General features: G+C 56.6%; 1 protein-coding gene across 1 annotated transcript in view; it reads left to right on the forward strand.

Moving 5' to 3' along the window:
- The window catches only part of IRF5 (interferon regulatory factor 5), a 37,270-nt gene extending 13,437 nt beyond the window's left edge, over positions 1-23,833 (forward strand). The window contains exons 3-10 of the mRNA XM_026660305.1: positions 13,760-13,971; positions 14,685-14,874; positions 18,618-18,670; positions 19,937-19,967; positions 20,958-21,221; positions 21,524-21,913; positions 22,164-22,282; positions 23,064-23,833. Coding sequence (XP_026516090.1) covers positions 13,798-13,971; positions 14,685-14,874; positions 18,618-18,670; positions 19,937-19,967; positions 20,958-21,221; positions 21,524-21,913; positions 22,164-22,282; positions 23,064-23,300 — 1,458 coding nt within the window. The 5' untranslated portion in view covers positions 13,760-13,797 and the 3' untranslated portion in view covers positions 23,301-23,833. The remainder of the gene's footprint in view (positions 1-13,759; positions 13,972-14,684; positions 14,875-18,617; positions 18,671-19,936; positions 19,968-20,957; positions 21,222-21,523; positions 21,914-22,163; positions 22,283-23,063) is intronic.
- The last annotated feature ends 1,699 nt before the right edge of the window (positions 23,834-25,532 follow it).

Raw genomic sequence — 25,532 nt, forward strand, 5'->3', positions numbered from 1 at the left:
GTGTGTGTGTGTGTGTGTGTGTGTGTGTGTGTGTGTGTGTGTGTGTGTGAGAGAGAGAGAGAGAGAGAGAGAGAGAGAGAGAGAGAGACAGAGGTGGATTGAGGTCTCCTGGGGCCCTGGGCTGGAGCAAGGGTGGGATCCTGGTGCTGGAACTGTGGCCCTGCCCCGCCCCTGCCCCCAACTTGTCCTACCCCCTTGCCCAGAGCCCTCCTCCATTCCACCCCTTCCCCCACAGCCCTGCCCCCACTCACTCCTTTCTGTGCCCCCCACCCGCAGCCCAGAGACCAGAGAAGCTCTGTGCCCCGGGGCCACTGCAGAGAGCAAGAGCTCCTCCAACCCCAGGGCTGTGGCGTGGGGAGATTTTTCCAGGGGCCTCAAATTGGCTGGGCCCCGTTGGCCCGTGTGGAAATCCGCCACTGGTATGTGTGTGTGTGTGGTGAACGGCACGTAACTGTTTGGGTTTTTTAAGTTTCTAAATTGCTCCTGCGTTCTTAGCTCTCCCGAGAACGGGACCGAGAGAACTCTCCTAGACTGTTGTCTTGTTCTGGCTTTGTACAGCACCTGGCACGTTCGAGGGTTTCCCCATTTTCTTCTTACCTGCAGCGCTGCTCCTGCGTCCCAGGAAGGACGAGCTCAGCCAGTTGTTTTCTGGCCACTGGGGCTGAGCGGAAGCTGCAGCAGGTTCTAATCAAGCAGAGCGGGGCAAGCGAGGGTGTCTTAAAGGAGAAGAGAGGCACAGAGTTCTAAGAAACGAACCCGAGGTCATGTCTGAGCCTGGTTCAGCAGGGAACTTAAAGGCGAGCGTCTAACTTTAAGCATATGAGGAAACTTAGTGAAGTCAGTGGAACTGCTCATGTGCAGGGCAGCGATATTATCTCCATGGGAAACTGAGGCACAGAGAGACTAAGTGACTTGCCCAAGTCACACAGGGAGTCTTTGGCAGAGCCAGGAATTGCATCCAGGTCTCCCAGCACCCTCCCCACTAGATCTACCTGCCCCCTCCGTCAATCAGGAACTTCTTATACTGCACTATGACAATTACTAACCTGGCAAACTTAGATCAGATCTTGAAAGGTATTTCGGTGCCTAACTCCTATTGGCTTCAGCCTTTGAGGATCCAGGCCATAGCAAATTTCACTTCACAGCCCCTTTCCTCCTCCTGCTCAGGACTCTGTCTGCTGTAATGGCCCTCAGAGTGTGTGTGCGGATCAGCACTGCTGCACTGAGTGGACAGGATCAGAACTGTGCGCCCTACTCCTCTGTGTCTGTCGCTCACTGTCGCTCTCGTGGCAGGGGCCTGTCGTGTTTTCACAACAGCTCGGTTGCCGTTCTCGTCCCTGCTGTCGCCATGAAGTCCAGACCGACCCTAGCGCCCAGCATAGTGACAAATGCCCAGTATTACAGGGACAACATCAGTCTAACCGGGACATTTCCATGTGGAAAGCTGCATCTGGTAACTGACAGCGCTCTGGGTAGTCAGTGTCAGTTTTCCTCTGGGTAGTCAGCTGTTTTGAGAGCGCCTTCCCTGCAGAAACCAGGACAAGAACTACATTTGCTGATTTAAATCAACCTGCCCTGTTACAAAGAGGAAACCTTGATTTAAATAATCAATTTTAATCATGTTTTGCATTTGCACTTTTTATTTTCCTAAAGACAGGTCAGTTCTCATTGGTTGGTAACCATTAAAACACATTTGCAGCCGTTATGTTAAATTTGGGGCTTCTTTTTGGTAACCAGGAGGATATGCTGTAGCTAGACACTTTTTTTTTATTTAAGCAATTATGCAGCTTGAGAGACATTTATTCAGATTCTTAATTTTTACATTTGTATTCAATTAGAAAATGGGGAATGAAGCATTTCTTATACAATAGATGATTAAGTTTTAACTTGGATGAGAATTCAGATTCAATTAAAAATGCACAAAAACACAGTTTATTTTTTTTCCCTTAAACTACCTTAAAATTGCTGGATACCTGAGAAAAAACAGTTGAAAAAGTTTATCTGTTTGATAAAGTTTGAAAACAGTTCAAAAAGTTTATCAAAACATGTTTTGCATTTAAAACTAACTGATTTATAAAAGAAAGGAAGTATCTGCAGTTAGTGAACTGAATGTTCTTCTTCACACAGCACACAGCCAACCTGTGGAACTCCTTGCCTGAGGAGGTTGTGAAGGCTAGGACTATAACAGGGTTTAAAAGAGAACTAGATAAATTCATGAAGGTTAAGTCCATTAATGGCTATTAGCCAGGATGGGTAAGGAATGGTGTCCCTAGCCTCTGTTTGTCAGAGGGTGGAGATGGATGGCAGGAGAGAGATCACTTGATCATTGCCTGTTAGGTTCACTTCCTCTGGGACACCTGGCATTGGCCACTGTCAGTAAACAGGATACTGGGCTGAATGGACCTTTGGTCTGACCCAGTACGGCCGTTCTTATGTTCTTATGAATGAATTGTTTCTAGTCACCAAATCCTTCAAGGGTTTAGAACTAGTAGAGCTCATCCTCTCACACCTAGTTTTTATTCACAGTTTGGGAGAGGAAAACAAGCTTTCCTGCTTTTGCAACTCCCAATTGGTCTCTTAACTTTGAAGGAGCTAGTAGTCATTGAACTGACCTAGCTGAATAAGCTGATCTGAAGCAACTGTTCTCTCTGTACCTGCAGAAGGGGCTGCTGCTTCCAAAAGGTAGTTTAGAATTTCAGCAAACTCGGGTTCCAGGTGCTTCACCAGCAACTTCCACCAGTTCAGTGGTCTGACGTTCTTTAAAACTTGGCAGCAAACATGTACTGCTTCATATTATTATTTTGTATTTAATTTAAATGATGATAGATTATAATAAATTTAGGCCTTAACATAGATCATCACTTTCAAATGTAATTTATGTAATTTTAAAAAAAATCCAGTGTTTTAAATGGATTTTTATCCTTTGGTTGGGCTCCTGGCCAACAGCTGCTGCTCTCCAGCTGCCCAGCTCTGAAGGCAGCGCAGATGTAAAGGTGACAATACTGTAACATGCCTAAAATAACCTTGACACCCCCCTGCAACTCCCTTTTGGGTTAGGACCCGCAATTTGAGAAATGCTGGTCTCCCCTGTGAAATCTGTATAGTATAGGGTAAAAGCACACAAGACCAGATTTCACGGGGGGGAAGCCAGATTTCACGATCTGTGACGCGTTTTTCATGGCCGCGAATTTGGTAGGGCCCTAACTATGTCCATAAAAACAGTGCTTGTCAGTGGGGCCCATCCCCCTCCTTCACTTGCAAAAAACACACGATTGACATGGCTGGCGCATGTATGTCTGTGGAACACATGCCTTGATCTCGCTGGGAGTGGAGATGTGCACCGGGGAGCGGTTTGACTTGAGGGGGAGTTTGCTGGTGGGGGAAGGAGTCCATGGGTGTGTTCAGCCGGGCACGTGAGCAGGGCTGCGGGTGGATGTGAGCGCCGACTCAGCAGTGGTTTAGCTGGATTTGCAGTGGTTGCGTCCAGAGGAAATGCGCTTGAGCAACCTCGATTCTTGGGAAATCAAATGTTTGTCTTGGGAATAAAATAATAATAGCCTACATTCTGCCACTCTGACGCTTGCTGATGGGTGCCTTACGCCGCGTGCTGCCCCACAGACCTTCCTGCAGCTGGTTGATGAGTAAGGTACTACTCAACGGGAGGACAGATGGCAGAATCTTGTCCAATACATCAGGAATTGCACACCCACCATTGAAAAGCAGCCAGTTCTGGGGTGGAATGTGGCAACTGCTTCACAGTGCACAGCAATGCTGGAGAACAGTTTGAGACAGGAAGTGAAGCTGGACACTGTTTGGATGGACTGTTAGGGGGCTTATTCCTTTACCCTCTCACTTCCCTGGTCCTTCTCGCATGAACAGAGAGCAACAATACCCGAAGTCCAAAGGTGCAAACAATTTGATGTTTATTGGGGTGAACTTCCAGCAAGCATGATTCCAGTTTCCTTCCTCAGTGTCCCCATTCCTAGCTCTGACACCACAGAGCCTTGCCTGTGTCCCTGTCCCCATTCCCCCCCCTTAGCAAAACATGATCCCAATTCCTCCACTCCCATTCCCTGTTCCCATTCCCCCCTTACTTTCTGATTGACTGCAGACTATATAATAAACCTTGAGTTCTGCTTTGCTATACCTTAACCAATCCTAACATATTGTAACATGATTATTTAACCAATTATATCCCACCACCTTAATTGGTTTACACCCAACAAAATTAATTATACAGCAGACAGAAACAATCACAAAACCAGACGGAGATTATACAGACAAACAATAGGAAAGTAAAGACTACAGTAATAAAACAATACAAAAATAAGAATTTTACATCCCAGCTATTAATAAGTAAGTTCTTTCCAGACAGGATGCTATTAAACTAAGTTTTCTTTCAATCTTTTAGGCTCTTCCCTTTCTCTGGAGGTGATCGATCGGATCACCTTTCTAACAGCCCCAGATTGCCTTATTTCAATGGGACTGGTTTGGGATGGGAGGATGGGACCGTTCACTTCCCAGCTTACGGCTGCCTCTGCTACTTAGCCAAAGGCCTTAGCCTAAGAACAGGGCCTCAGACTGTCACAGTGAAAAAAGGCCCTGACACCGGCAGACAGTGATTTTAATTCTTTCTTTTATACCTTTATAACTAGCTAAGTGATAAAAACACACCTACATTCTTAAAGTATAGGCCTTTGCAGACAGGCCTGGATATCTATATCCTAACATGGACCCTCCTCTCAGGTTAGAGAGGGACCAAAAAGAAACCTGGCGTTGCTTGAGTTCAAGGGAACAAACGGGCCAAAGAAGTTAACGTAACCCAGTCACTGTCCAGCATCAAAAAGGTCCCGAGTTTGGTGTGCAGAGACCTATGCCTGCCTCGCACCGTGGCAAACGCAACAGCCAACATCCCGTTAGCCTTTGCTAAAGGTATGGAAAAGGGAGAAAACTAGTTTGAGCCTGTGAAATGTAACTTCTTAAGTGAGGCTTTCGTTTTCACAGCCTCCCGTGTCCCCTTTCCCTTTAGCTGGGGGGAGTTTTAGAAGGAAACCCCCCTTGTTTGACCAGCCCTTAGGTGGTACCAAAGATGGTGGTAACTGCCCTTTGGGGGAGAAGAGAAGTTCTATCCATTGAGATGGGCTGGCGCTTGGGTGTCCAGATGTCCCTGATATTTGGGGCTTTGTCTTATAGAGGCGTCTGTTACCCTCACCCCCATCCTGATTTGTCAGACCTGCTATCTGCTCACCCCAGCTGGAGCCGTTGTGTCTGCTGTTTCATGTCTGGTCCTGTTTCATCCCAGGCGGTGGGGATGGGCTTCAGCTGGAGCTGGCAGGGCGGCTGTGTCATCTGGGTCCCTCTCTCTGGCCCGGCCTGGTCAGGACATCCGTTAGGATTGGCACTAAGAAGGTCTGGGGTCCCAGGAGCTGGGGTGGGGGTGTGGCTGCCAGGATGGTGACGCTTGTCTGTCTGTCCTTTTTCCCCAGAGTCTCTCTCTTTAAGGACCCCAGAAGGGAGTGGTGGGTGGAACAGCCCGTCCCCGCGTTATTCTGTCCACTAATTAGGCCTAATACCCGACAGACCAACTTTGGTTTGCCAATTTCCGGTTCCACATCTTCTGTTTTTAACCAGCATCGTATCCACACTCCTGGGATGACAGCGACATGGGTATAGACTAATCCAGTTTCTCTGTCTGGATTTCTTGCGCCTGTTCCCATCCACGGCGGTTGTTTTACACGATGACTCTACGCTCGCGGTGTAGCGCGAACGTTGCAATTTGGGTAGATTTGTAGGCCCAGTGGTCACAACCTGCCCCCACCCCCCAGGTTAATTTCACATTGGCCCCCAATCGCCATCTGGTTCCTCCAACCCAGGCTGGATTCAAACTGGTGCCATGGGGGCGGGGGGGGGAGGAGAATAATACGTGTGTGTGTGTGAGAAAACTGCAAGGTATGCCGTGCAAGGGAGGTCACAGCTGTGTGCGCAGAGCCGGGGCCTGGACTTCGGGTGAGTGATTAAAATACACGTGGAGCAGCCTGTGAAGAACCCCGCAGGGACCGAGGGCTGTGCGGGGGTGCGGTCAGCATCCACCAGGGAGCTGTGCCAGACGGGGGAAGGGGCTCCCCATCGTGTGGGGTGTCTAAGATCATACTGGACTGGAGTTAAGAGCTCTCCCCAGGCCCTGGGCTAGGTGGGTATCTGTCGCTCTCCTCCCCAGGGGACGGGATGCCGTTCCTGTGTCAGGGCTCTTGCCAAGCTGCCTGAGGGCGTAGGAGCGGCAGGCCAGGCTGGGTTCCTCTCCCAGCCTGTGGGCGGCAGGTCTACAGGAGACGCGTGCTTGGTGTGTCGCCCCACGCCCCAGGGCCGGCTCCAGGCACCAAGCACCCAAGCTGGTGCTTGGGGCGGCACCTGGAGGGGGGCGGCGGCGCGGCGCTCTGGCCGCCGGGGGGGGGGGGAGAGCCGAGCCCCAGCCGGGGCTCGCTGCCCTGCCCCAGGCGCTCTGGCCGCCGCGGGGGAGAGCCGAGTCCCCCCGGCGCTCTGGCCGCCCTCCCCCCGGCTGCCGGGGGGAGAGCGGAGCCCCCGCCGGGGCTCGCTGCCCTCCCCCCGGGGCTCCGGCCGCCCCCCCCCACAGAGACCAGGGCGTGGTGGGCCCCGCATAGGGCATCGTCCTCCCTCAGGGCATGGCCTTACCCCCCCCACCCCCGGAGCGATAGGTGTGCAGCCCGCACCGTGACTCTCTCTTCTCCAGGCTCGGGGCTGTTCAACGCTCCCCTCATCCACCCTCCAGGCGTCGATGGGCCCGAGGGCAGGGCGGTGTGTGCCCCGTCCCCGGTGACCTGCTCCCATGGGTGCAGACTGCACAGAGCTGGGCTCGGCATTCACCTCCGAGAGAGCGAAGGAAATGGTGAGCACTGGCAGCAAAGGGGAGGAGGCGGGGGCAGCCCGGCAACGAGATCCCCTCCTCCCAGGCCCCACCTGCCCACGTGGGCTTTCTTCTCTCCTTTTCCCGGGCTTATTTGAAATCCTCTCTCCGAAGAAGCTTCGGGGGGGGGGGGGGGGAGGAAAAGTTCTGCTGCGTCTCCTCCATTTCCAGCGCCCGACTCCCTCCTCCTGGCATCGCCGTTATCCCAGAGCTGCGAGGAACCTGGCCTCCTGGCGTTGCCCCCGCATCAGCCACGCTGTAGCCAGGGTCTGCCACTTGGCAGCTGTGAAGCCAGGGAGGGAGCCGGGGGAGCTCATGCAGAGTGGTGTGGGGTTTTTTGTATTTTTTGTTGTATTTTTTGTAGGACCTACAGAAACTGTGGTTTTGTTGTTGTTTTTTTTTAAATCTTGGCAATAACAGGACTTGTTTTGTGTGAGAAGGTTCATAGATTCAAGGAGTTGAAGGCCAGAAGGAACCACATTAGCTTACCTAGGCCGTCGTGTATCACGGGCGGTTACATTTCACCCCGTTACCCTTGTTTTGAGTCCAATAGCTTATGTCTGGCTAAAGCAAATCTTCCAGACAGGCTGCCAGGCTGGCTCTGAGGACCCCGAGCGATGGAGAATCTGCCACATCCCTCAGTAGTTTGTGCCAGTGGTGAACCACCCTCCCTGGTCACAGTTTGTACCTGATTTTAATTTGTCCGGCGTCCGCTTCCAGCCAGTGGTTCTTGCGCTGTCTGGCTTCATGAGACCCTGGTATTTTCTCCCTTTGCCGGCACTCACACACTGTAAATCGGGTCGCCTCTACATCTTCCTTTGATGAGCTAAATAGATTGTCGGTCTCTTTAAGTCTCTCGCTGTCAGGCATTTTCTCCAGCCCTGCAGTCTTTTTTGTGGCTCTTTTCTGCACCCTCTGCGGCGCCCAGAACGGGGCGCAGGATCCCAGGAGCGGTCTCCCCAAGGCCGGGTACAGAGGTAAAATCACCCCGCTGCTCCTAGGCATCGCTCCCGTTTATACATCCCAGAACCGCATTCGCCTTTCTGTCGCCCGGGGAGCTCTTGTTGAGTTGCTTAGCAACTGTGACCCCAGAGTCTCTGCGTTCGAGGACCCAGGCCCCCATTCGCGTCCTGTGTTCCTTGTTCCTCGAGGTGTAACTTGTACACACGTTTTGTTTGCCTGGGTCCAGCTTCCCAAGCGATCCGGATGGCTCGGTCGGACTGCCCCATCCTCGGCCTTACACACCTGCCCGTCTGCGGGTCAGCCGCAGACTTTACCAGCAGCGATTTGTATGTGGACTTCCAGCTCATTGAGGAAAACGGTGACTCGCGTGAGGCCTCGGGCCGCGCCCTGCAGGGCCCCGCTGGGAACCCTCCCATCCAACGCTGGCTCCCCGTTGACAGCTCCTGTCTGAGATCTGTCAGGCGGCCAGGCCCTAATCCAGCGTGCCCTGTAATGCAGTGCTAGCTTGGGGACCTCGGGCGCAGGCAGCCTCTTAGCAATCTGCCGGTGTGTCGCGCCGCAGAACAGCTGCTGTGTGGGGCCGTGGGCGGCTGGTGCCGGGGTTCTTGACGCAGGCCTGTTTCGAAAGGCCTCGCAGCTGGCTCTCGGGGTTGGGTTTTTTCCTCTGCGTCCCCAGCAACAAGGCCGTGTGCATGCCCCACGGTATCCTGCAGGAGGGGCTGAAAGAGGAAGCGGGACCGGAAGGAGAAGCTGTTGAGCAAGTGCCCGGGCACTGGGAGAGAGGTGGCATGGAGCCCATCCCTGCCAGAGCCCCAGGGCTCATACAGCGCAGCAACCCCTGCGCCCGCCCCAGCGTGAGCCCCCTGCTCCTGCGAGCCAGCAGCCCAACCCCATGCACTGGGGGAGCCCCCATGGCACCTACCCCAACTGGGACCCCCCCAACAGAAGCCAGCCAGGAGACCCCACATAAGAACCCCACCCTGCAGCACCACCGCGAGCTCCCATCCCAGCTGACTCTTGCCCCAAATATAATTTGAGCCAGGGTGTCTCCTCAGCCGGGATGTCCCTCCCCCCACCACATGGACTGGGGCCTGGAGCCCCCATCGCATCCAGCACCCCGCCCCCACCCCAGGAGCTGTCCCAGCTGGCCAGGAGGTGTGAGTGGAGGCCCAAGCAGCAGGGGAGGGCAAACAAGCAGGCCCTGGTAGTCCCGTGGGCCACCTAGAGGCAGCGGCCGCTGGCCTGCGTTTGGGATGGGATGGCTGGAGCGGCAGTCACCTTGGGCGAAGTGGGGAGGGAATGGGGGCTCTGGGCTCAGAGGAGAAAGGGGCGTCTCAGTTCACATCGTGTGTGTGCAGGAGGGGCAGGCGTTTGGGGGGTCTCTGGGGGTGGGGAATGGGCCCCTCGTGGCGAGGGCACTGCCCTGAATCCAGCTTTTCTTGGCAGTAACTGGAAGGCAGCAGCTGCTGGCTGGTTGGTGGCCTACATGAGATGAATTTGTTGGGTCTCTGCCCAGTTCCTAACGAGCAGGTGTCTGCATCAGAAAACACCCCCATAGCTGGCACCAACCAGCCCCCTCCTTGGCAGTCCCAGCAGAGAGGCTGAGGACTGGTTGGGCCTGGAGCCCGACCTCTGTGCGCTTTCCCCACCCTATCCCGAGTGTGGCTGTCCACATGGGGAATAACTGGCTAGGTGGTTGCCCTGCTGAAAAGGAGCTGGTGGCTACAGTCGATCACACACTGAATATGAGTCAGCCGTGTCAGGCGGCTGTGAAAAAAGCGAATTTCCTTCTGGGGCTTGTTAACAGGAACGTCATATGTAAGACATGGGCGGTAACTGTCCTGCTCTGCCCGGCACTGGTGAGGCCTCGGCTGGTGTCTGGTATCCAGTGCTGAGTGTCACACTTCAGGAAAGATGTGGAGAGAGTTCAGAGGAGAGCAACAAAAATGATCAAAGGTTTAGAAAGCCTGACCTGTGAGGAGAGGTTAAAACACGGGGTCTGTTTAGTCTTGAGACAAGAAGCCTGAGGGGGGACCTGAGAACAGTCTTCACATCTGTTCTGGGCTGTTATAAAGAGCACGGGGATCAGTTGTTCTCCATGTCCACTGACGGTAGGACAAGCAGTAAGGGCGTAATCTGCAGCAGGGCAGACTTAGGTTCGATATTAGGAAAAACTTTCTAACTCTCAGGGTAGTTCAGCTCTGGAACAGGCGTCCAAGGGAGGTCGTGGAATCCCCGTCACTGGAGGCTTTTAGAGACAGGCTAGTGACCCACCAGCCTTGCTCTATAGTTACGACTGATGTGCTCTTTCTAGGGAGAGTTGTATTTCTGATGAGTGAAGAAGAGGCTTTTATTACCCCTGTGGACCAAAGCGGTTGTAAAAGACTAAAATGGACCCCGGCCATTCATGACCAATCATTGAGGAGATTGGAGGACTCGCGTGTTAGAGCTCTCAGAGACATCATTATTAAGTCTGAGAATTCCTCTCAAATTTGTGACTAACATGAGCTGCTGGTGAAGTCCGTACAACCATTTGTCTCTAAACAAGTTGACTTTGGTTTTAGCTATTCTAAATGCTTCTAGAGATTGCGCACTTGGTTTGTGTGGACTGTGAAGGAAAAGTCTGTTCTCGCGCGTGTAGCTAGGAGGGTAAGATGAAATCCCTCTCCTAATTTATTTCAGGATGTAGTAGAGGCCAGAAGAAGATATAAAAGTTTATTATATGACATGCCTCCCAAGAATATCTTAGATCCTTGTGGAAGGATTTTGAAGCAGAAGCAAAACCTAAAAATTCTTCTACATTTTGGAAGATGGCAGCTTTAGCGCTGGTAGATACACTCCAGCTGAGGAGCCCCATATTCATGATGAAGCCCGGGCCTTAGTGATTCATCTACTTCTGCCATAGCTGGTGCAATGGGGAACCCTCTCTTGGATTTACCACCCCGGCCTTCCGAAATGGACAGTGAATTGCAGTCATTTAGTTTAGCCCAACAACGGACAAAAGCTTCAGGGGAAGATTTTCTCCTGACGGAAGTTTTTCAGAAGAATCTTAATTGGTTCTCCCCAGTCTTGGCTAAATTATTTACCCTCGTTAACCATATTGGATGGGTTCTGTCTGTCTGTCTGGATATCCAGTCTTATAGTTTCTATTTTTGAAATAGGGCTAGAAAGAATCCTGCTTCGTATAGCGTTATTAGCTGGTTATATGTGGCAGGGAAAATTTACTCTAGATGTTTAATATCTCAACTTGAAATATGGGCTTTCGCGGCTAATTTATTATAGGCAGAGCAGTCCAATTTTAGGGCTGGTAGAGCCCCAATTGATAATTGCTATATTTTATCCTATATGATTTATAAATATATGGAGGTTAAGGGTACTAGAGTGTATGTTGCTTTCATAGATCAAAAGATGGCATTTGGTTCTATTGATCAAGGCAAACTTTGGCTGATGTTAAGAAGGATGGGTAACCATCTGAGACTTTTGACTCGTTTGGAGGCCCTAGCCCAGGGCAGTATGGCTAGGGTCAGAACTAAAATCAACATTTCCCTGGTTTCTAGGGGAGTACGCCCAGGATGCCTTCTAGCCCCTCTTCTTTTTAATGTACATATTAATAAAGTGGTGGATGTTTTAACGGAAGGTAATTTCTCTCCGCCACAAATTAAGGGTCGACCTATCCCAGTGTCATGATATGCTGATGACGGGGTTGTTTGATCACGAACTCCTCCAGTTATTATCTTGTTTTCCCTCTCATGGTAACTTAATTATAAGATCAAGATCATGATTTTGGGGACGAACCCCTCTGCAAATTGAGTGGAAGCCACCCTGTGGAACAAGTCTCTGCTTTTACTTAGTTAGGGATAAAGTTTTATCATTCGGACCACTGGTCCCCTTATCATAAAGGCTTAAACCAAAAGGCCCTTAGCTCTGCCCTTTTTTACACGCTCATATGGTGGGAACAGAGTTGCCCCCGGCACTAAGAATTTTTAATGCAAAAATAATATTGCAGATGGTCTATGGGGTTGAAATTTGGTTAAGGGGATAAATTTTGGCCTTAGAGATCTGTTCAAAAAAATATTTTTAACAACTTTTATTTCTCCCAAAGTCTACCCCTGCCTCGTTTTTACATGCCGAGTTGGCTGTTCTTTCTGTAAGTAGTAGAGCAGCGTGCATTGCTTTTCTTATATTTTGCTTTAAAATCTGTCCTCTTCCAGATTATAAACTGCCCCTTCTTTGCCTCCAGGAGATGGAGGAACAACCTGGCATAACACGCGCCAGTTTATCATAGCTCTGTTGGGTTTTTCTGCTACTCACTTTATTGTCAATATCTTTTAATTGATGTAATCAGCTACTCAGACAGAGCATGACAATCCATCCCCCAGAAGAACATCTGGCTATGATTCATGATTCCAAGTTTGCCTTTTGGTTTTCTCCTTTGAAGATGGCCCATGTCTTTGAACTATATTTGAATGAGTTCTCAAACCCCCGTTGCTTAAGGCACAGACTCAGCTAAGATGCCAAACCATGGAAACCGCTGTCCTTCAAGCTGTCGAAACGTTCCTTCCCATTTTCGGTTTTGCCCATGTAAATCTGGAGTGCTGGAGAATCTAGCTCGCTCTCTTTTGAATTGTCGAATTTTCCAGCTTCTGAGAGCACGCGGGATTTTACCTCTTATATAGGAAACGAGCTTTGATCACCATCTCCAAAGATAATGTTTTTCGTTTCTTCTCAGTCCCTGGTAGTAATCAAAACGGTGGCAATGTTTGTCCTTTTAGTATTACGCTGAAGAAGAGAGTTTTTATTAGGCTCTGACTGACATTTTAATGGATCATATACATCAGTGTTTCTCACCGACCGGTTCGTGGACCGGTGCCGGTCCCTGAGATCCCCTGACACAGTTTAGGAAGGCAGCAAGCCCGTCTATGGTATCGAAAAGGTTGAGAAACACGGATATAGATGTTGTGGTGACTTTAGATTTGTAGGTTTGTCTTTTGTATTCGCAGCAGATGTGTCATAGATAAGGCTTAGTCACAATTTAGTCATGGAGGTTGCAAAAGTCACGGAATCCATGACTTCCAGCGACCTCCGTGACTTCAGCCTGCGGTGGTGGGGAGCTTCAGGGTACTCTCATCGCCTCTGGCGGCCCCGGAGCTCCAAGCTTGCCGCAGGCGGTGGGGGTACCCCGCAACTCCTGCTGCTGTGGGCGGTGGGGGAACTCCGCAACTTCCGCCGCTGCGGGTGGTGGGGGAACTCCGCAACTCCCGACGTCGCGGGTGGTGGGGGAACCCCCGAGCTCCTGGCTGCCGCGGGTGATGGGGGAACTCCCGAGCTCCCAGCCATGGGCGATGGGGGACCCTGGAGCGCTGACCCGCAATCTGCGATGGGGGCCCCCGGAGCTCCTAGCCGCCATGCAGCTGACCCACTGCAGGTGGTGTGGGCACCCACAGATCCCCATTTTGTCACTGATATTTTCAGTAAAAATCAGGGACAGGTCACGGCTTCCGTGAATTTTTGTTTATTGCCCGTGATCTGTCTGTGACTTTTACAAAAAATAACCGGGACAAAATCTTCGCCTTAGTCACAGGCGATTTAATAAAATTGAATTGAATAAAGGAAAAAGAACAGGTTGGACAAACCCCCGTCAGGGATGGTCCAGGTTTACCTGGTCCCGCCTCAGCGCAGGGGGCTGGATTTGGTGATCTCTCGAGGTCCCTCGCAGCCTGACAGATCTGTGAGTCTGTGAAAAATGGGGAAGGGTGGACTCTGCCTCCCCCCCTACTATTATCCCTGCCCTTCCCCCTCCCTCATTCCTTTCCCCTTAGCTCTGCCCTCTCCCCTGCGTACCTGGCCCCGTAACAGCCTCTTCCTCTCTCTCAGTGCGCAGGCTGGTGGCCGGCATAGCCCAGTGAGTCGCCATGAACGCGCATCCCCGTCGCATCCGCCTGAAGCCCTGGCTCATCGCCCAAGTGAACAGCAACCAGTACCCAGGCCTGCAGTGGGTGAACCCCGAGCGGAAGCTCTTCTGCATCCCCTGGCGCCATGCCACCCGGCACGTCCCCACGCAGGACGACGAGAACACCGTGTTCAAGGTGAGCGCCCAGGGGCCCGTGGGACGCCAGGCTGGGGTGGGGGTACCCCTCGGGGCACATGGCACCCAACTGACATGTAAGGAACGGGGTTGGCTGGGTCACGCGCACAATGTGACGTGACCCCAACTGGGACTCCCAGGAGCTGCTGCACTGGAGCAGACCATGGGTCCCTCTGCCCCCTTGCGGGGAGGCTCACGGGACGGTGTCCCAGAATGCACCCTGCTAGCTGCGTGGGACTAGCCGCCAGGCCGCTCAGTTAGCCGTCTCTTGAGGTGTTTGAAAAGGCCTCAGTTCCCCCTCGCTCCCCATGAAACAGGGCCGATCATACCCGCCTCGCAGCAGGAGGCGTGATGTCCGCACCCCTCTTTGAACTACCCTGCGGACGCAGCTGCGGAAGGGTGATGTGCTGCTGTCGGCCAGGCCCGGAAGCCCGTGGCATTTTATGCCAGCCGGTGTCACTGCAGAAGGCGGCTCTGGCCCTGGTGTTGGCCTGCCAGTGAATTACATGTTCTGTTGGGAGAGCGTCTCTGAGCTCCCTTCTCCCCGGGCCACCCCGCGGCTGCCCCTTGTCACCGCTTAGCCACAGAGCAGTTCAGGAGTGAATCTTTCATCAGCGGACAGGCAAAAGCTTGGATTTCCCGGGCTCCTAGCACTGGGGCTGGGCTGGGGCTTGACCTATGTCTGTGACCACCCCCTGCATCCCAACCTCCCAGGCCTGGGCCAAGGAGACCGGCAAGTACAACGAAGGGGTAGATGAGCCGGACCCAGCCAAGTGGAAAGCCAACCTGCGCTGCGCCCTCAACAAGAGCCGCGAGTTCAAGCTGATCTACGACGGCACCAAGGACACACCCATGCAGCCCTACAAGATCTACGAGGTGTACGAGGGCCACCAGCCCAATGGAGGTACCAGCAGCCCGGGCAAGGGGGATCCAGTGCATAGAGTGTGCTTAGACGTTCAGAAAGCCTGTGTCAAGGTCCTGCACCAAAGGCTCTTGAGCAAAGTGAGCTGCCATGGGATAAGGGAGAAGGTTCTCTCATGGATTGGTAACTAGTTAAAAGAGACACCTCTACCCCGATATAACGCGGTCCTTGGGAGACAAAATATCTCACCGCGTTATAGGTGAGACCGCTTTATATAAAACTTGCTTCCCCACCTCCATTCCTTGTTCCCTGACCGCCCCCTCCAGAGACCCCCCTCCCTAATCACCCCCAGGACCCCACCCCCTACCCAACCCCCCTGTCCCCTGACTGCTCCGACCCCTATCCACCCCTCCCCTGGCGCCCTGACAGGCACTCACCGGCAGCGGCGGGAAGCGGAGCAGCCCGGCCCCAGTCCGCTCCATTCTGCCACCTCCCAGCCGCGGCGCTCCGCTTCCTGCCGCCGGTGAGTGCGGGGAGGTTGGAGAAAGGATGCCCCCCTGTACTCACCTGCGGCGGGAAGCGGAGCGCCGCGGGCTGGGGCCGGGCTGCTCCACTTCCGCCGCTGCCAGTGACTGAGGGGGGGGATCCCTTCCCCCAAGCCCCTTCCCCCGAGCGACACGGCTGCGGCCGGAGCGAGGGAAGCGGAGCAGGCTGCTCCTGGCCCCCCGCTAATCCCCCGGGCCATTCTGGGACTGCGGGGCCCCCAAAAGTGCCCTCCCACAGCTCCTGCCCCCCAGGCCTTGGTGGGGGAGAGCCCCTGACCGCCCCCGAGACCCTCTGCCCCTTATTGAACCCCTCAGCCCCGGCCTGGCCTGGCACCCTTAACACGCTGCTCAGAGCAGCATGTCAGAGCTTTACCGCCTTGTATGCGAACCTGTGTTATATCGGGGTAGAGTGCAGGAAACAAAGGGGAGGAATAAAAGGTCAGTTTTCAGAATGGAGAGAGGTAAATAGTGGTGTCCCCCAGGGGTCTGTACTGGGCCCAGTCCTATTCAACATATTCATAAACGATCTGGAAAAAGGGGTAAACAGTGAGGTGGCAAAATTTGCAGATGATACAAAACTACTCAAGATAGTTAAGTCCCAGGCAGACTGCGAAGAGCTACAAAAGGATCTCTCAACACTAGGTGACTGGGCAACAAAATGGCAGATTAAATTCAATGTTGGTAAATGCAAAGTAATGCACATTGGAAAACACAATCCCAACTATACATATAAAATCAGGGGGTCTAAATTTGCTGTTACCACTCAAGAAAGATCTTGGAGTCATTGTGGAGAGTTCTCTGAAAACATCCACTCAATGTGCAGCCGTCAGAACAGCGAACAGAATGTTGGGAATCATTAAGAAAGGGATAGATAATAAGACAGAAAATATCCTATTGCCTCTATATCAATCCATGGTACGGCCACACCTTGAATACTGCGTGCAGATGTGGTCACCCCATCTCAAAACAGATATATTGGAATTGGAAAAGGTTCAGAAAAGGGCAACAAAAATGATTAGGGGTCTGGAACGGCTGCTGTATGAGGAGAGATTAATAAGACTGGGACTTTTCAGCTTGGAACAGGGATGCCTAAGGGTAGATATGATTGAGGTCTATAAAATCATGACTGGTGTGGAGAAAGTAAATAAGGAAGTGTTGTTTACTACTACTCATAACACAAGAAATAGGGGCCACCAAATGAACTTAATAGGCAGCAGGTTTAAAACCAACAAAAGGAAGTATTTTTTCACACAATGCACAGTCAACCTGTGGAACTCTTTGCCAGAGGATGTTGTGAAGGCCAAGACTATAACAGCGTTCAAAAAAGAACTAGATAAATTCATGGAGGATAGGTCCATCAATGACTATTAGCCAGGTTGGGCAGGGATGGTGTCCCTAGCCTCTGTTTGCCAGAAGTTGGGAATGGGCGACAGTGGATGGATCACTTGATGATTCCCTGTTCTGTTCATTTCCTCTGGGGCACCTGGCATTGGCCCCTGTCGGAAGACAGGATACTGGGCTAGATGGACCTTTGGTCCAACCCAGTATGGCCGCTCTTATGTTCTTATGGTAAGGGGGACTGGGCCGGGGGAGGAGGGGAACTGGGGGACAAGCAGGGTGCTGGAAAAGAGGCTGCTGGGAGAAATGAGGGTCGGGTCCTTTTTTCTGAGGCTTCTATGGCCTATTTCCCATCTTCGGCGGCCCCACCTCAGAGCTGCAGAGGCTGGGCAGGGCCGCCTGGCGAGCCCCTCAGCGCTTGGGGGGGCTGCCTGTGCCCCCACCCAACAAACACCCCGCAAACAGGCCCCACGATACCTCCAGCCCCCTCCAAACACCAGACCCCGTGACCGCCCCTGCAACCCAGCTAACAAGCCCTGTGACTCCCCCACCCTCACCTCACCCAGCTACCAGACCCCATGACACCCCATCCAGCAAACTCACCCTGCAAACAGGCCTCGTGACCCATCCCCGGCAACCCAGCTAACAGCCCGCATGCCCCCCCCCCCCCCCCCCGAGAGTGCCCAGGTGTCTGGTTTGTGACGGGAACGCCCAGTCGAAAAGGGACCCTGGCGGCTCCAGTCAGCACCGCCGACTGGGCCGTTAAAAGTCCAGTCGGCGGTGTAGCAGAGCTAAGGCAGGCTGGTCCCTGCCTGTCCCAGCTGCGCCCCGGAAGTGGCCACAGGTCTGGCTCCTAGGCGGGGGGGCCACAGGCGTCCACACGCTGCCCCCGCCCCGAGCACTGCCTCCGCACTCTCATTGGCTGGTGCCTGTGGGCGAGAGCAGCACATGGAGCCTCCTGGCCCCCGCATCTAGGGCCCGGACCTGCTGGCCGCTTCCGGGGCGCAGCGCGGAGCCGGGACAGGCAGGGAGCCTGCCTTAGCGCCGCTGACCGGTAAGCCCACGCCCCGAGCCCCTGCCCTGAGCCCCCCCCCCCCAAACCTGGAGCCCCCTCCTGCACCCCAAACCCCTTGTCCCCAGCCCCACCCCAGAGCCTGCACCCCCCCAGCCGGAGCCCTCACCCCCTCCTGCACCCCAACTCCCTGCCTCAGCCCAGTGAAAGTGAGTGAGGGTGGGGGAGAGCGAGCCACCGAGGGAGGGGGAATATATGAGTGGGGGGTGGGGCCTCAGGGAAGGGGCAGGGCCTCCAGGAAGGGGCGGGGCTAGGGTGTTCAGTTTTGTGTGACTAGAAAGTTGGCAACCCTACCCCCACACACTCACACGAGCCAGCTAACAGCCCCTGCGACTGCCCACCCTGCAAACAGGCCCTCTGACCCACCCCCTGCAACCCAGCTAACAGGCCCTGTGACCCCCTCACACCCTTACCCCACCCAGCAAACAGGCCCCATGACACCCCAGCCCCCTCCAAAAAACAGCCCCCTGACTCCCCCACACCCTCACCCCACGCAGCTAACAGCCCCTGTGACCCAGTCTCCACAACCCAGCTAACAGGCCCCTTGACACCCCCCAGCCCCTCCAAAAACAGGCCCCGTGACCCACCCCCCGCAACCCACCTAACAGGTTCCGTGACGCACCCCAGACACCCTCACTGCACCCAGAAAACAGGCCCCATCGCCCCTCCCAGCTAGCAGGCCCTGTGACCCCAGCCTCACCCCCAACTAACAGGCCCCATGACACTCCCCCAGCAAACGGGCCCCGTGACTCCCCCAGCCAATGGGCCGCCTGACCCTCATGTGTGACTTGCTAATCTCCCCCCCTGCCCCCCCCCCGTCTCCATTGCAGACTCGCTGGCCGGGGACGATCACAGCTGTTGCCCGGGGGAGGAGGAGGAGGAGGTGAGTGAGGGGGTTGGCGGAGCCGGCCTGCGCGTGGGTGTGGGTGCCAGACAGGGCCTGTGAGCACCGTGCCCCTGGTGCAATAGGGCCAGGTGGGCTACTAGCCATTACACACTTCGCAGGCTGCCAGAGCTTTCCATTGAGTGTCCCCCGAAAACCCGGGGCAGAAAGCTGAGCTCGCCCCACCTGCCGAACAGCGCTGGGTCTGCTAGCCCCTGGGCTGGCTGCCGAGCCCCTGGGGTGCAGGAATCCCTTCGGCTGCATGGGCTGACTGCCCTCGTGTTGCCAGGAGTCCGGTTTTCAAGTGGAGCGCTCGGTCGAAAAGGGACCCTGGCAGCTCCGTCCGCACTGCTGATCGGGCTGTTAAAAGTCCAGTCGGCGGTGCTGCGGGGCTAAGGCAGGCTCCTTGCCTGCCCTGGCTCCACGCGGCTCCCGGAAGCGGCTGCCACGTCCGGCTCCTAGACGCAGGGGCGGCCAGGGAGACTCCGCGTGCTGCCTCCAACAGGCGTGCCGGCTTTGCAGCTCCCATTGGCCAGGAACCGCAGCCAATGGGAGCTGAGGGGGCGGCACCTGCAGGAGTGGGCAGCGCGCAAAGCCACCTGTCTGCACTTTTGCCAAGGAGCCGGACATGCCGGCCGCTTCCGGGAGCCGCCTGAGGTCAGTGCCCCCTGGCTGGAGCCCTCACCCCATACCTCCTCCTGCACCCCAACCCCCTCCTGCACCCCGACTCCCTGTCCCAGCCCTGAGCCCCCTCCCGGAGCCCGCACCCCCTCCTGCACCCCAACCCCCTCCTGCACCTCAACCCCCAGCCCTGAGCCCCCTCCCGCACCCAAACTCCCTCCTAGAACCTGCACCCCGACCCCAGCCCTGAGCCCCCTCCCAGAGCCTGCACCCACTCCTGCCCCCTGCCCCAGCCCTGAGCCCCCTCCCACACCCCAAACCCCTCATCCCTGGCCGCACCCTAGAGCCCGCACCCCCAGCCGGAGCCTTCACCCTCCACAGTGCAACCCCCTGCCTCAGCCCGGAGCTCTCTCCCACACCCTGAACCCCTCATTTCTGGCCCCACCCCAGAGCCTGGTGAAAGTGAGTGAGGGTGGGGGAGGGCGAGCGACGGAGGGAGGGGGGATGGAGTGAGCGGGAGCAGGGGTGGGGTGGGGTCTCAGTGAAGGGGCGGGGCAAGGTTGTTAGCTTTTGTGCGATTAGAAAGTTGGCCGCCCTACTCTGCCCCCTCCCCCAATAACCGAGCGCCTCCTGTCTCTCTCGCAGCTGCAGAAAATGACGACGCTGACGATAGCGGGTGAGTGCGGGGGGGCGGGGGGGGCTGTCCGGGGCGCCAGGCAATGTGGGAATGGGGTTAGCAGGATTTGCAGGGCTAGTCTGCTCCCCGATCTACCGAGCCCCGGGGACAAGGCCCCTCTGCTGCCCGGTTAAATCCCTCCATCCCTCGGGTGCCCTGCGACAGGCCAGTGGGGCTGCCAGGTGCCGGCGTGGCCTGAGGCCGGGGATTGTGACGGGCCCCAGGGGGAGCAGCGGAGCGGGGTGATCTCATCCAGCTGGTGGGCCGGGAGCTAGCCAGGGCATCTCTCGGCCTTGCCCCGGTCCATTGGCGGGGTCACTGCAGCCCAGCCGCCCAGGGCCAGCTAAGCTTGGTGCAGAGTCTTACCACGTAAGCACCCTCGTGTGTTCCATGGGGCTCTGAGCACCTCCCTCTCCCGACACCGTCCTCCGTCCTGCGTCTGCCCCCTCCGCCCCTGCCCCACCCGGACCCCCCACAGGGGAGGAGAAGGGGCTGCCGGCTCAGCCCCATGGGCTCCCCCTGCTCTGTGCCCAAGCCACCTCCAGCTGATCGGGGCAAGGTGGGGCAGAGGGGGCCTGAAAGCTGTGGGGAGAGACACGGGGTTGTCCCCCTCTTCCCCCCGGTCACGGGCTGGGTTTGTTCCCTAAGCAGTCGGTTCCAGCTTCCAAAGTGCCCCGGGGGCTCAGCTCACACAGCGAGACCCCACTCGAGGCTGGGGGCTGCCCCTCTTTTACCCTCGATCCCGTGCGGGGCACTAACGGACCCCCAGCTCCCAGCCGGAAGGGTCAGTTGTTTTCCTCCTTTGCTCTCCGTGAGGGGGAGGGAACTTGCACCAGGGTTGCCGGAGAGCAGGGGCTGTGTGCCGAGGGAGCCCTGGGTGTTGGGCATCGTTGGCTGGAGCCGGGCGCGGCTGGTGATGCCAGGGCCCTGCTCGCAGCTGGCTTGGGCTGACGGGCAGATCCTGAGCCAGTGTGTTTTGGTGGCTTTCAGATCCCAGCCAGGGCGTGGAGCCGCTCCCCTCCTACGTGTGGCCGAAGCAGGAAGTCCCGTATCCCAACCCCTGCGGGAACAGCTCCTTCCCCCCACTGGGCGCCCGGGAACTCCTCCACCCGGACGTGTCGGCGCCGCCGCCTCCCGCCGCTGGCGCCTTCGCAGCAGGGGAGCTGCCCGCTCAGAGCCCGGCTGGGAGCATGCCGCTGCAGCCCATGGAACAGTTCATCCCAGACCTGCTCATCAGCCCGCACATGCTGCCACGTAAGATCCCGCTCAGCCTGGGGCTGCCCTCCCCGTCGGCGCCTAGCGCGCCCTCGCTGCGTCCTGGCACTGCCCCTTCTAGTCTGCGAGCTCTCCGGGGCGGGGGCTGCATGCCGTTAGGTCCGGACAGCGCCTAGCGCCGTGGCCATGCCGGTGCGCGGCTCGCGACAGGAGCGGGGCTGGGGGGAAAGCGTGGGGGGAGGTAGCGGCGTGACGGTAGCACAGGACTATCAGGGCCTCCCGGGCGCTCTCCCGCCCGATTCCCCCGGCTAACGGGCTTGTCTCGCTCTCCCCGCGGCCAGTGACCGACCTGGAGCTCAAGTTCCACTACCGCGGGCGGCAGGCCAGCTCCCTGACCATCAGCAACCCCCACGGGTGCCGGCTGTTCCACAGCAGCCTGGAGCCCACGCACGAGCAGGTGGAGCTCTTCGGGCCCGTGACGCTGGAGCAGGTGCGCTTCCCCAGCACCGAGCACATCCCCAACGAGAAGCAGCGCTTCTACACCCACCAGCTGCTGGACGTCATGGACCGGGGCCTCATCCTGGAGCTGCAGGGCCAAGACATCTACGCCGTCCGGCTGTGTCAGTGCAAGGTCTTCTGGACGGGGCCCTGCGCCGGCGAGCGGGCCGGCCCCAACCCCATCGAGCGCGAGAGGAAGATCAAACTCTTCAGCCTGGAGAACTTCCTCAACGGTGAGCGGAGGGGCCGGGGGCCAGCCCTGCCCTCCACATCCTGGCTCCCCGGCCCCAGCCCTGGCCTCCCCACATGGCTTCTCTGCCCCCAGCTTCCCTGGCTGCCAGTCCCCTAGGGCCCTTCTCCTCTGGCCCTGTCTCCTCCCACGTGGTTGGGGGGGGGGGTGTCGCTAGATGCTGGGGGGGAAGGGCATTGGAAATGCCACGGGGGCCCTGCCCCTCATGCCGTGTCTGTTGTGGGGCTCCCTAGGGCTCATCCTGTTCCAGAAGGGCCAGACCAGCACGCCGCCCCCCTTCGAAATCTTCCTCTGCTTCGGAGAGGAGTGGCCGGACCAGAAGCCGAAGGAGAAGAAACTTATCACCGTCCAGGTAAGGGTTCCATGTCCGCTCTCGCCCCTGGGAGCAGGGCCTAGGGCCCCACAACTGGGGTCCTGTCTGCTGGCTTGGCTCTGTTAAGGACCCTCCACCCTCTCCCCGCTTGGCCCATCTCCCCCCTTGCTCCTTCCCAGCCTGCAGCGGGACACGCCAGCCATGGAACTGTGGCCCTTCCAAGCCGGGGAGCCAGACTGCCCGAGCCCCGGACTGCATGAGCCAGCAGACCCCAATGGGCCCCCAGCAACAGCCCAGGGAAGGCTGAATGGTTGGGACGGGTAGATGCCTACAGCTTGCAAAGGGGGATTGTGATGGCCATGGGTGGTTGCGATTCCCTTCCCAAGCATGGGGTCACCAGAGCGTCTCGGGCTGGGAGCCGGGTGAGTGATCAGTCCTTGGACGGGAAACTCGGTCACTGATTCCTCGCTGCTCCCTCATTCAGCCGGCCCCTTGGTGCCGCCGGCCTCTCCGCCACTCCCCTCCCTGGGACAAGCTCAGATATTTTGACGGTGCTAAACAAGGCCTCTGCCCCATGACCTAATCGCAGCCCTGGCCTGCCGGGAGGGGTGGAGATGCAGCAGCAAGAGTAGGCTGTTACCCGGCAGGGGTCAGGTGAAGAGAAGGTAACGTGCTGGGAGCAGGGACTCCAGAGAGGGGCTGGGTGACTCAGCCCAAGATCCTTCCAGGATGTGGGGGGTTGAGGCTGTGCGGGGGCAGGGGTGAGCCGGCTGCAGAGGGGAGCGGGCTAGCTCCTGCCTGCTCTTTGTCTGCCTCCCAGGTCGTGCCAGTGGCCGCCCGGATCCTGCTGGAGATGTTCTCTGGGGAGCTCTCCTGGTCGGCAGACAGCATCCGCCTCCAGATCTCCCATCCGGACCTGAAAGACAAGATGGTGGAGCAGTTCAAGGAGCTGCATCAGCTCTGGCAAAACCAGCAGGGCCCGCAGGCCCACCCGGCCTCGAACCTGGAGCCAGGCCCGGGCCCGTGGGCGATGCAGGCCAGCAGCATGCAGCAGTGAGGACGTGGGCACGTCGCGCACACTCACCCATTTCCCCTCCCTCCTGACGGGCGCCCGGGGGAGCCTGGCCGTGCATGCCAGCCCCGAGGAGGGGGAGACGAGGCAAACTGATCTCTATAGGGCGATGCTCCGCTGGATCTGTCGGCGCAGGCTGCCCGGCTCCGCTGCCCGCTCCACGCCAACCTCCCAGCTGTGGACCCCAAAGGGGCAGGGGGGAGAGGGCCCTTCCTGCAGGGATGGATGGAGGCCGGCCCACACCACCACCTGCTGGGAATACACTAGGCTGCGGGCCAGGCCCCATCTTGCCAGAGCACTGCAGGGACAGGCAAGGCCTGCGATGGAGGAAAGAGACTGTTAGACTCACCGCCCTGGGCACTTACGAGAACTGTCTGGTGGTGGGCAGCACGTGCTGGGGCCTGCTGAAAGGACAGGCCCGGCCGTCAGGCCCGATCCAGCCCGCGGGCGTGAAGGAGCCCCAGGCGACGCTGCAGTCACAGTATCCGGGAGCTGGCGTCACGGCCCCGGGAACTGGCCTGGCACAGAGACGCAGCAAGGGAAGTGCTCAGCTGTTAATAAAAGCAACCACTTGCCTATGCCTGTGTGTGTGTGTGTGAGGCTCCCCCCACGTCCCCCATCAGAAGGACAGGAAGGGAGCCGGCCCACTGAGCGTTCAGCGTATGGTAAAGCACAAGCTGAACTGCCCCGCCCCGAGCTCCCGCTCACTGAAACGTTTCTGCAGCCAGGGCCCGAGATCGTATTCTGACGTGCGTAGCAATCACAGCACTAAGGGCCCGCACGGGGCTTGGCCGGCTGGGACCACAGGCAGCATTTGACCTACAGAGTCTCCGCCTGGGGCTGACGAGCCCTGCCTGAGTCGGCACCCGGGGCGCGTTTGCAGGCCTGGCCGTTAGCGTACACCAGCGTGTGTTGGAAACCGCCCCGGTTATGGTCCAGCCCAATGACTGGGGGTAGGGCCCCTGCTGGTCCCGGCTCCATTGGGGCCACGCTCTACAGCGGAGCCAGGCCAGCTGGGAGCCGAACCCCTGTTCCTTCCAGCCGGGAGCCTGAAGCTTTAACGACTTAGCCGCTGCCTGGCAGCTTAGCCCCGTCTTGACCATTTGTAACTGCTGGGTCGTAGCCTCTTCAGCAGTAACCGCTCCCCCCTGAGTTAGTCACGGCCGAGGCCCAGGCTGCCTGACTTCCAACAAGTGGGGATAACAAAGCCCAGCTGTGTCTACGTTCCCTTCCCCGGGGCTCTGGCCTGGGCAGTTTTAAAGGTGCCAAGCACCAGCGCTTCCTCTGAGCCAGGCCCCAGCTTGCCCTGCTTGGAAGCTGGGCTCAGAGGTTCCCCTCCCAGCAGGCTTGGAGGTCTTGCAGCAGAATCCCCTTGTGCCGGCTGCGTCTTGCCTCAGGGTAGAGCGTCGTGCCAAGTACATGGCCCTGTGTACCAAACCCGCAGCGGAGCACGACACGGTCCTGCCAGCCAGTCCGTTCCTGTGTCGGCAGCTAGGCAGCCGGGTACCTGGTACACAGACCTGGGTCTGGCTCAAATTGCTTGTAAACGTGGGGTCAGACCCATGCTAATCTTTCATGGTCAAGGCAGGTTTTAGTGCAGAGGGTCTGGGTACCTTTCCTTGGCTGGGGGAGGGGTGGGGAGCAGGGCAAACGTAAGAACAGCCAGACTGGGTCAGACTAATCCATCTAGCCCCGTATCCTGTCTTCCAACAATGGCCAATGCCAGGTGCCCCAGAGGGAATGAACAGAATCATCAAGTGATCCATCCCGTCACTCATTCCCAGCTACTGGCAAACAGAGGTTAGGGACACCATCCCTGCCCATCCTGGCTAATAGCCATTGATGGACCTGTCCTCCATGAATTTATCTAGTTCTTTTTTGAACCCTGTTATAGTCTTGGCCTTCACAACATCCTCTGGCAAAGAGTTCCACAGGTTGACTGCGCGTTGTGTGAAAAAATACTTCCTTTTGCTTGTTTTAAACCTGCTGCCTATTCATTTAATTTGGTGACCCCCTACTTATTGTGTTATGAGTAAATAACAGTTCCTTCTTTACTTTCTCCACACCAGTCATGATTTTATAGACCTCACTCATATCCCCTTAGTCATCCCTGTTCCAAGCTGAAAAGTCCCAATCTTATTAATCTCTCCTCATACAGAAGCTGTTCCAGACCCTCATTTTTGTTGCCCTAATTCCAATATCTTTTTTGAGCTGGGG

The sequence above is a fragment of the Terrapene carolina genome, unplaced genomic scaffold, assembly GCF_002925995.2.
Source record: "Terrapene carolina triunguis isolate 2854851 unplaced genomic scaffold, T_m_triunguis-2.0 Scaffold750, whole genome shotgun sequence".
Lineage (NCBI taxonomy): Eukaryota > Metazoa > Chordata > Testudines > Emydidae > Terrapene > Terrapene triunguis.